The following is a 10813-nucleotide window of genomic DNA, read 5'->3' as shown; positions in this document are numbered from 1 at the left end:
ACCTGCGGCTCCACCGTTGGGGTTTGTTCACACACAGCGCTTGTGCAGAATTTTTTTTTTTAAATCTTTGTACCATAAATAGCCACAAAATCTCATTCACATGTTACATATTTGTTTATTGCCCCACGGTGCGTTCTCAATTCAGGAAGAAGCATGCACCTTTTCATGACCCGTGAGCGTCTGTCTGACTCCAGCACACCTCCTCATCAAGACCAATGTGAACAGCGCCGCTCTTGATCACTCTGGCCCCATCTCTTTTAGGATCATGTTGAGACTGGACACAAGTAAGAGCTGCTATATTTTTTGCCCTCATTCATTTGGAGGATTAGTGTCCCTTTAAGAGGCTTTCCCTTTCATTGTTTTTGGGAGTTCTACTTTTAAAAGGGTTGTCCTGGATTAGAAAATGAAAACTCTATTCCCCACCTTCCCCCGCAGACACGGCACCATGTCTGTTACTGCGGCTCAGACCCTACATCGCTGGGCTCCCACTCCAGGCACAGATCATGGGAAGAAGACGCTGCTTCTGACCATCACGGACCTCACTTATAAGCTGCATCTTTAGGAGATTTTGGAATCTGCAGTTGGGAGGGACGGTCATTTTATGATGATCTTCCTATTACATCTAGGAGCTTTGTTCTTGTATTGTAGCACTACAAGCGCTTGTAAACTCGTCTAGAAAACCAATATGATATTGGTCACAATGAGCAGACAAGTCAAGAAGTGAGAACGATTATTCTGGTAAGATTATCCATGCAATTTACAAAAAAAACTAATAGCAGCTTCAATGAGCATTCAAGATGGCAGCCGTTCACTATGCAGCAGGCAGACACGTAAAGGATGGCGGGGGGATACTACACAACATTGACTCTTACCATATTAGTACTAGCCCAGTAATGTGACGCTGAGACCCCACATGTAACTACCTTGCAGCACGAATATAAAAGGATCAGTACGTTTTCTGAAAACCAGTGTCGGAAGCACTTAGAGAGAACCCTATGGCTCTTAGCCCCCAGATAACATGCAAGGATTCAAGTACGCGGGACCCCGCTAATCCGCTGATGGGCCGGATATCTGCAACGTACAGAGCTGGAATTCCTACAGAAATACAAAAGTGACCAGTAAATTCTGGACTATAAATTCTTATTATCTGCTTTTATTTTCGCTTTTCAAAAGTGGTATCTTATTTTTCCACCCCAATGTATTCTCAAAAAAGTGATGGGAAATGCAATGTGTAGGGCCATCCTATAGGGACCACAGCTGATTTTTCAATTTCTTTGGGGTTACTGCTCTACCTCACTTATACAGTGCCTACAAGTAGTATTCAACCCCCTGCAGATTTAGCTGGTTTGATAAGATGCAAATAAGTTAGAGCCTTCAAACTGCAAACGAGAGTAGGTTTTATGAACAGAAGCATAAATCTTACAAACCAAAAAGTTATGTTGCTCAGTTGAATTTTATTAAATTTTAAACATAAAAGTGTGGGTCAATTATTATACAACGCCTATGTTTAATATTTTGTGGGATAACCCTTGTTTGCAATTACAGCTAATAATCGTCTTTTATAAGACCTGATCAGGCCGGCACAGGTCTGTGGAGTTATCTTGGCCCACTCCTCCATGCAGATCTTCTCCAAGTTATCTAGGTTCTTTGGGTGTCTCATGTGGACTTTATTCTTGAGCTCCTTCCACAAGTTTTCAATTGGGTTAAGGTCAGGAGACTGACTAGGCCACTCCAACACCTTGACTTTTTCCCTATTGAACCAGGCCTTGGTTTTCTTGGCTGTGTGCTTTGGGTCGTTGTCTTGTTGGAAGATGAAATTACGACCCATCTTAAGATCCTTGATGGAGGAGCGGAGGTTCTTGGCCAAAATCTCCAGGTAGGCCGTGCTATCCATCTTCCCATGGATGCGGACCAGATGGCCAGGCCCCTTGGCAGAGAAACAGCCCCACAGCATGATGCTGCCACCACCATGCTTGACTGTAGGGATGGTATTCTTGGGGTCGTATGCAGTGCCATCCAGTCTCCAAACGTCACGTGTGTGGTTGGCACCAAAGATCTCGATCTTGGTCTCATCAGACCATAGAACCTTGAACCAGTCTGTCTCAGAGTCCTCCAAGGGATCATAAGCAAACTGCAGACGAGCCTTGACATGACGCTTTGAAAGTAAAGGTACCTTACGGGCTCGTCTGGAACGGAGACCATTGCGGTGGAGTACGTTACTTATGGTATTGACTGAAACCAATGTCCCCACTGCCATGAGATCTTCCCGGAGCTCCTTCCTTGTTGTCCTTGGGTTAGCCTTGACTCTTCGGACAAGCCTGGCATCGGCACGGGAGGACACTTTCAAAGGCTGTCCTGGCCGTGGAAGGCTAACAGTATTTCCATAAGCCTTCCACTTACGGATGATGCTCCCAACAGTGGAGACAGGTAGGCCCAACTCCTTGGAAAGGGTTTTGTACCCCTTGCCAGCCTTGTGACCCTCCACGATCTTGTCTCTGATGGCCTTGGAATGCTCCTTTGTCTTTCCCATGTTGACCATGTCTGAGTGCTGTTCACAAGTTTGGGGAGGGTCTTAAATAGTCAGAAAAGGCTGGCAAAAGAGATCTTTAATCCACACACGTGAAGCTCATTATTCTTGGTGCCTGAACTACTTCTTAATACTTTAGGGGGACCAAACAGAATTCTTGTGGTTTGAGGGGTTGAATAATAAATGACACTCTGAATTAACTTTTAACGTTTTAAAAAAAAAAAAAATTGCTGCAGTGCATTTCCCACTTCCAGGCTGATCTACAGTACAAATGTCACAATGCCAAGTTAATTCCGCATGTGTCAACCAGCTAAATCTGCAGGGGGTTGAATACTACTTGTAGGCACTGTATAAGTCAATAAGAAAGTCTCTCCCCACTATATTATGGAGACCTACATAAAAGTGCCAAAGCTTTTTGTTTTTTTTTCTTTATTTCCTCCAATATTGTATTCATACAGGAATGCTTCCATTAAAGTTTGCAGCATACTGTACTTTTGGCATCTGTTTGAAGGATGGACCTATTTTGAAGTTCTGAAAAGTCTAATAGATCTGTACCGATACTGATTAATAATTAAAGGGGTTGTCCCGGACTTTAACATTGATGGCCTTTCTTTAAAGAGGTGGTCCACTACATTGTATAATGACCCCATCGATTTACACATGTTAACTAAATAAATGTTTTTGTAAATACCTCCTGCTTCCATATGTACCTGTGGGTGGCGCTATTGCTGACTGCTCAGTCTGCATCACGTGACCCCGGCTGCAGGTATTTAAAAGGTGTAATTTGATGGGGGCATTATACAATGTAGTGACCACCTCTTTAAGATAAGTCATCAATGTTTGATCAATTGGGGTGCTCATTAGCGGAGCTGCACTGCAGAGCTCTGTGGAGGGAATAGTGGCTGCGGCTGCGTACTACACATCTGCCCCCTAATGATTTGAATGGGTGGCCGATATGTAGTACTCCGTCAACAGAGCTCGGCACCTGAGCATTTCTGGCCACCGTTGACACAGGAACAGCTACAGCACGCACTATCAATCAGACATTGATGATCAAGTATAGGCCTTCAATAAAGTCTTGGACAGCCCCTTTAAAGTCTCCAAATGAGATTCTGAAGTTTTGTTTCATTGGCAGTCTATGTGGAAACAGTATAAAGTTACAGAAGATCGGACCGATGGTATACCATAGCACAAAACATTAGTCTTTAAGGGATTATTCAGCCATAGACATTGGGTCATGGTTTTAATCATGTGACGAAAATCACATTGTTTTACTGTAAATTGCTGTGGTCACAGGCCAAACAGTTTATGCTTGCGTCCTTTTTTTCGAACTTTTCTCGGCCAGGTGGCAAGAACCTTACATGTGATAGTCATGCCTAACATAACTAGGAGGTAGGGAATTAATACCCAATGTCAGATCCTGGATGACCACCATTAGTCTACCAGCAACTTACACAGAAGCAAAGCACATTCAGATCTTTCACACAGTGGACCGAAATCCGAAAACCATGTAAGTGTCCATATTTCCAGTACAGGGCACCTTTGTCAATGACAAACCTTAAATATACAAATATATTGGGACAGGATTCATGCTCCACGGACATGTGGTTTGAAATCATGAAAGGAAACAAAATGCATTATAAGGTTGGCTCTTAATAAAAGATAACTGTTTCTGAATATTCCCGGAGGCTGCAGACACGCACTTAAGGCGTAGAGCCAATAAACGATGAACGAGCGCTCATAGGAATCATTTCAACATACGATTATTGGCCCATCTAACCAGGACCACAATCGGCAGACAAACTAGGAAAGCACCGTTTCATTGGGTGCGATACATTTTATGCATTCATTAAAATTCTTAAAGGCAGCACATTACTCAGTGTAAACAGGAGACGTGCTGCTGATAACATGATACCAGATTATTAGCGATCATTGTGTCCCCGTCATTGTTTCGTCAACCTGTGTATGCACTTTTCCAATTGTCAGTCGTTCAATTGCCTGGATCAGACCGACTATATAGGACATTAGTATCTGGTCTCCGCTGCACAAACTACCACTGATACATGTGAACAAAGTCGATATGTTTTTTTTTCCCCCAGTAAAAAAGGGGAGGAGTCCTGAGGAGATAATTTGCATATTTGCATATTCCCACTGCATTTTGGGGTAAGTGAAGAGTCTCCACGAGCTCAAAGAACACTGGATTTTGGCTGTTGGAGCTGAAAAGAGGACATCGGTAAACCAGGGGAGGAGTCCTGAGGAGATAATTTGCATATTCCCACTGCATTTTGGGGTAAGTGAAGAGTCTCCGCGAGCTCAAAGAACACTGGATTTTGGCTGTTGGAGCTGAAAAGAGGACATCGGTAAACCGCGCGCCTGCTGGTGCGCGCATTTTGAAGCTTTATTTTTAAGCTTTTTTCACTGTTTTCAGAACATTAACAATAAGAACATGGAAGAGTCCAGGAGCCATTTGGTGAGCTGCATATCCTGCTACATGTTCACAGACTTGCCAGTGGAAAAGCCAAACTTCACATGCCAGAAATGCAAGCTTGTGTCCCTGTTGGAGGAAAAGTTGCGAAATCTAGAAGAGAGGTTAACTACCTTGAAAATCATTAAGGAAGGTGAAGAGTTCTTAGACAGAGCAGAATTATCTCTTCATGATTCAGAAAGAGAAGAAATTCGAACTGCACCTGAGGAAACAGAGGAATGGAAGCATGTGACCCACAGAAGCAGGAGGATCGAGAGGCAGTCAGCACCCATACTGCTCTGGAACCAGTACCAGGCTCTCACGCAGGAGAACCATGAAGAAATACAGCAAAATAAGACTTTGCCAGCAATGAATAACCTTGTAAGCCCTCAGAATCCTCCTGGATGGAGAAAGAAGAATGTTGTGAAGAAAAAACGGAGAGTGGTGGTCATGGGGGATTCCCTGTTAAGAGGAACAGAGGCCGCTATCTGCAGACCAGACATAACCTCAAGAGAAATGTGCTGTCTTCCAGGAGCAAAAATTAAAGATGTGTCTGACAGGATATCAAGACTCTTCAGACCTACAGATCACTACCCATTCCTGCTAATACATGTGGGGACAAATGACACCGCAAGAAAGGACCTGGAAACCATCTGCAGTGACTTTGAAGACTTAGGCAAGAAAGTGAAAGAATTGGGAGCGCAGGTGGTCTTCTCATCCATCCTCCCAGTGGATGGCCATGGAACAATGAGGTGGAATAAGATTCTACAGGTGAACAACTGGCTACGTCGATGGTGCCGTCAACAAGGATTTGGATTTCTGGATCACGGAATGAATTACCTATACGATGGACTACTTGCTAGAGATGGGGTGCCCCTTACGAAGACTGGAAAACATGTATTTGGAAGTCGCCTTGCTACACTCATCAGAAGAGCTTTAAACTAGAACAATGTGGGAAGGGAAGCAAAAGGCCAGAAAAAGCCATACAGCTGACAAATACTATTGAGATCTCTGCTACTGGAAGTGGAAAGGAAGAACAAAGACAAAAAAATCTAAATAATAAAAATATGGGAGGAAGAGAAACCAATCACAAACTAAAATGTTTTTATACAAATGCACAAAGCATGGGCAACAAACAAGGAGAATTGGAACTACTAATGCAGGAAAAGGAATATGATGTCATTGGAATCACTGAAACTTGGTGGGACGATACACATGATTGGAATAAAAGGCTAAAAGGATACAACTTATTTGCAAGAAACAGACTTGATAAACGAGGAGGAGGTGTCGCATTGTATGTTAGAAAAGCGTATATCTGCACAGAGATTGAAGCTTCAGAGACTGGGAGTTCTGTGGAAACTGTTTGGGTAAGAATACAAGGAGAGAACAACGGAAAGGACACCATTGTAGGCATTTACTACAGGCCACCTGGGCAAGCTGAAGATATGGATGAACTCTTTATGTATCAAATGACCAAGTTCTCCAAAAAATATGACGTAGTGGTCATGGGAGATTTCAACTATCCAGACATTTGTTGGGAATCTCTCTCAAGTAAAACTAACAGGTCAAGCAAATTCTTATCCTCTCTTGCTGACAACTTTATCTTCCAAAAGGTAGGGGAGAAAACAAGAGGATCTGCTACTTTGGATCTAATCCTTATAAACAGGGAGGAAATGGTTGAGGAGGTAAAGGTGGCTGGGACCCTAGGAGGCAGCGATCATGCTATTATAGAATTTTGGATAACTAGAGGAGGAAGACATGTGAAGACTCAAACTTCAAGGTTAGATTTTAGAAAGGTAGATTTTAAGAGACTCAGAAAGAGAATAGGAGGGATCCAATGGCTGGATGTCCTTAAGGACAAAAATGTCCAGGAAGGATGGGAAATTTTTAAAAATGAGATTCTCAAAGCACAATCGTTAACAATCCCGAAAAGTAGGAAGAATGGGAAGCATTTAAGGAAACCAGGATGGATGAACACAGAACTTAAACACATGCTAAAAAGAAAGAAAGAAATGTTTATTAAATGGAAAGAGGGAGGCATATCTAAAGAAGATTATAATTCAGTCTGCAGATCCTGTAGAGCACGTATCTGGTTAGCTAAAGCTGACAATGAATTAAGGCTTGCAAGAGATGTCAAAAGCAATAAAAAAGGATTTTGGGGGTATGTCAAAAGTAAAAGAAAAGTCAAAGATGCTATAGGATTTTTACAGGATGAAAATGGAGAAATGGTAAGAGAGGATGTTGAGAAGGCCGAACTTTTTAATTCCTATTTTGCATCTGTTTTCTCTCAGAAAGAAAATGTAACATCAGCTGATCTTCACTGTCCTTTTAAAGGAATAGAGGAATCCAAGTTATCTGTAAACAGAAAGATTGTGAGGGAATATTTAGCTAACATAAATGAGTTCAAGTCTCCAGGTCCAGATGAATTACACCCCAGAGTACTGAAGGAGATCGTAGAAGAAATTTTAGAACCACTCTCCATAATCTTTGAAAATTCTTGGAGAACAGGAGAAGTCCCAGAAGACTGGAGAAGAGCAAATGTTGTTCCTATCTTCAAAAAGGGGAAGAAGGTGGACCCAGGGAACTATAGGCCGGTGAGTCTGACTTCTATACCAGGAAAGATCTTTGAACAAATTATTAAACAACATGTATGTAAGTACATGGATAAGAATGAAGTGATTAACCAGAGTCAGCATGGGTTTGTAACTAACAAGTCATGTCAGACTAACTTAATTTCCTTCTATGACAGAATCACTGACTGGGTGGATCAGGGAAATGCTGTAGATATAGTATATCTTGACTTCAGCAAAGCATTTGACAAAGTATCTCACACCATCCTTATTGAAAAAATGACCAAGTATGCAATGGACCAGGCAACTGTTAGGTGGATTCATAACTGGCTTAGTGATCGGACTCAAAGGGTGGTTGTAAATGGCTTCACATCCAGCTGGATGAATGTCTCAAGTGGGGTACCACAGGGCTCCGTCCTGGGACCTGTATTGTTCAACATCTTTATCAATGATTTAGATGAAGGAATTGAGGGTAAACTGATTAAATTTGCTGATGACACAAAGCTAGGAGGGATAGCTAATACTAGAGAAGAGAGAGAGAGGATTCAAAAAGACCTAAATAAACTGGAGCAGTGGGCAGCAACCAACAGAATGGTTTTTAACAGGGAAAAATGCAAAGTACTACATCTGGGCAATAAAAATAAAAAAAGCATATACAGAATGGGAGGAATAGAGCTAAGCAACAGTACATGTGAAAAAGACTTAGGTATACTAATAGATCATAGACTGAACATGAGTCAACAGTGTGATGCAGCAGCAAAAAAGGCAAATACAATTCTGGGATGTATTAACAGAAGCATACAGTCTAGATCACGTGAAGTCATTATCGGTCTTTACTTCTCTTTGGTCAGACCTCATCTGGAATACTGTGTACAGTTTTGGGCACCACATTTTAAAAAAGACATAGACAAACTGGAGCAAGTTCAGAGAAGAGCGACCAGAATGGTGACTGGTCTGCAAACCATGTCCTATGAGGAACGGTTGCAGGATTTGGGAATGTTTAGCTTGCAAAAAAGAAGACTTAGAGGAGACTTAATAGCTGTCTACAAATATGTCAAGGGCTGTCACATTGTAGAAGGATCATCTTTATTCTCATTTGCACAAGGAAAGACTAGAAGCAATGGGATGAAACTAAATGGGAGGAGACACAGATTAGATATTAGAAAAAACTTTTTGACAGTTAGGGTGATTAATGAGTGGAACAGGCTGCCACGAGAGGTGGTGAGTTCCCCTTCAATGGACGTCTTCAAACAGAGGCTGGACAGACATCTGTCTGAGATGATCTAGTGAATCCTGCTTTGAGCAGGGGGTTGGACCAGATGACCCAGGAGGTCCCTTCCAACTCTACCATTCTATGATTCTATGATTCTATGATATCCCTCCCAGCTTACATCACTCCCTATAAATAAATAGAAGCACTAATATAATAGCAAGTGGTTAATAAGACCTCTAAGCAGTGAGGAACACTGCTTCATCTGAATCGGGATCCTTCCCACTGTCCTCGCTGGGTAACGAGTCTCCACCACTCGGAGATCGGCAGCTCAAGTCCTCCACCCCAGATTCCTGGTCACTGTTAGCCGACAGGTCGGGGTCCGAGCTCTTCAAATGGTCCTGGGTTAGGATCAGGGCCGAGTCCTCCTCACCTTGGGATGGACTACGAGAGGGAAACGGTTTCAGGTTGGTGCTGTAATCTTGGGGCGTATTAGCCGGAGAGTGTTTGGTGATGCATATCTGGAAGTTGTGGATTTTTGGCTGGTCATTGAGATTCTTGTAGGTTTCATTTGACTCTCGAGTTTCCAGTTTTGTTAATCTCTAAAGGAAAAATTGTTAGACAAGAGCAAAAGTTACATTGGGTTAGGGCATGTTAATGTAACCTCTACATGCAAGTCGATCAGCAGTGGTTTAATGGTCTGTTTAGTAAGGCCGGCCGCACTTATGTTATCGTCAGCACATTTCTCGTTTACACAGGACAATGTGCTGCTAATGATTATTTTTAAACTTGCTCAAAAATTATCACACCAATGAATGTTTTGCCCCTCCATTGGATGTTTGATGGCCTGTTTAGGCAGCCAACAGATGGGACTGAGGGAACGCTCCCTAACCCAATTATTGGCCTGCCTAAATGAACCTTTACTTGAAAACTTTATACCAATGAACAAACTTCTCTGGTGCCATAAGAAAGCCATAACGCCACAGTGCTCAGGCATTACTGACATTGAAAAGACACAAGGTAGAGACCCTGGTTACAGTGATGTGTCACTTAATGGTCTGATTGCTGTAGTTTTTATAAAATCACTATTTTATCAGCAAGCAGATTATCATTGGGGACTAGTAAACCTGCTGCCAGGTAGTCCTACATATTCATAAGCTCTGTACAACCCCGCCCCATTCACTGATTGTCAGCTTTCTGCAAATGTAGTATACACAAAGTGGCCAATCAGTGGTGTGGGCGGGGTTATACAGAGCTCAGCAGTCAGAGAACTGTCAATCAGTGATGTGGGCGGGGTCTGCTGCAGATAACACAGTAATTTTATCAAAATGACAGCAGGTAGCCCAGTAAGTGACAGAGTGTTGGAATCAGGGCCTCTGCCCCTATATTGCGCTGCACTCAGATGAGTAGCAAAAACCTGGTAACAGATTCCCTTTAATGGTGCTCTCTTCCAGTTATTGTGTTGGAGAACACCAAAGACATAGGGCATCGGCTAAGAATGATTGCCTCTTTTTTATCTTGTGCAGGGTTTCTATATATAATCATTTAAAATTGTTTCTCAGTCACCATTAAAAGCTGAATTGGTTTACACTGAAACCTAAGCGGAGGTATAAACATCAAAAACATATAGGCCAGGAAGCTGGATTTTCAGTATTTCTACCACATCTTCTCCATGAACTCCATTTCCTCCTCCAGCTGCTGCGTCTCTTCTTTTACTGCCTGTAGAAACTCAGTGACTGACTGGCGAGGGTGCATTCCTTTCTCAAATCGGTTATAGAGGCCTCTCCAAAACCTTCCATGGTGAAAAATAAGTTTGAAGAGTTAGTATATGCACAAGTACAGAAGATTATCATCAAGCAATTCTCATGATATATGTTCTTAAGACGTGCTAGCTCATGGTACACACATGAAGGGCTAGCTCACAATGCTGTATATTCTCCCATGCCAGAGAATTGGGCCGATTATGCTAATGACACTCTGCTTTAACTCTGAGTGTGATCCAATTTTCTCGCATGGAAGAATTGCAGCACAGGTGTGGAGAA

General features: G+C 42.4%; 1 protein-coding gene across 1 annotated transcript; it reads right to left on the bottom strand.

The window, feature by feature from the left end:
- Positions 1-8957: 8957 nt before the first annotated feature.
- LOC141229247 (phosphatidylinositol-3-phosphate phosphatase MTMR7-like) lies at positions 8958-10556 on the bottom strand. The gene is made up of 2 exons (XM_073667435.1): positions 10435-10556; positions 8958-9371 (listed from the first exon to the last, which is right to left on the bottom strand). The coding sequence occupies exons 1-2, from the start codon at positions 10524-10526 to the stop codon at positions 9011-9013; spliced, it is 453 nt and encodes a 150-aa protein (XP_073523536.1). The 5' UTR covers positions 10527-10556; the 3' UTR covers positions 8958-9010.
- Positions 10557-10813: the final 257 nt, after the last annotated feature.

Source organism: Phyllobates terribilis, unplaced genomic scaffold (assembly GCF_046119375.1).
Source record: "Phyllobates terribilis strain yellow unplaced genomic scaffold, ASM4611937v1 Scaffold_470__1_contigs__length_1423970, whole genome shotgun sequence".
Taxonomy (NCBI): Eukaryota; Metazoa; Chordata; class Amphibia; order Anura; family Dendrobatidae; genus Phyllobates; species Phyllobates terribilis.
This window is presented reverse-complemented; position numbering and strand designations above follow the sequence as displayed.

What these genes read in the sequence shown, in the direction of transcription:
- LOC141229247 (XM_073667435.1), bottom strand. Translation starts at nt 10,526, where the DNA reads ATGCACCCTCGCCAGTCAGTCACTGAGTTTCTACAGGCAGTAAAAGAA. An exon ending in ATGGAGTTCATGGAGAAGAT is followed by an intron (nt 9,372 to 10,434) that starts GTGGTAGAAATA and finishes TTTCCTTTAGAG; the next exon opens with ATTAACAAAACTGGAAACTC.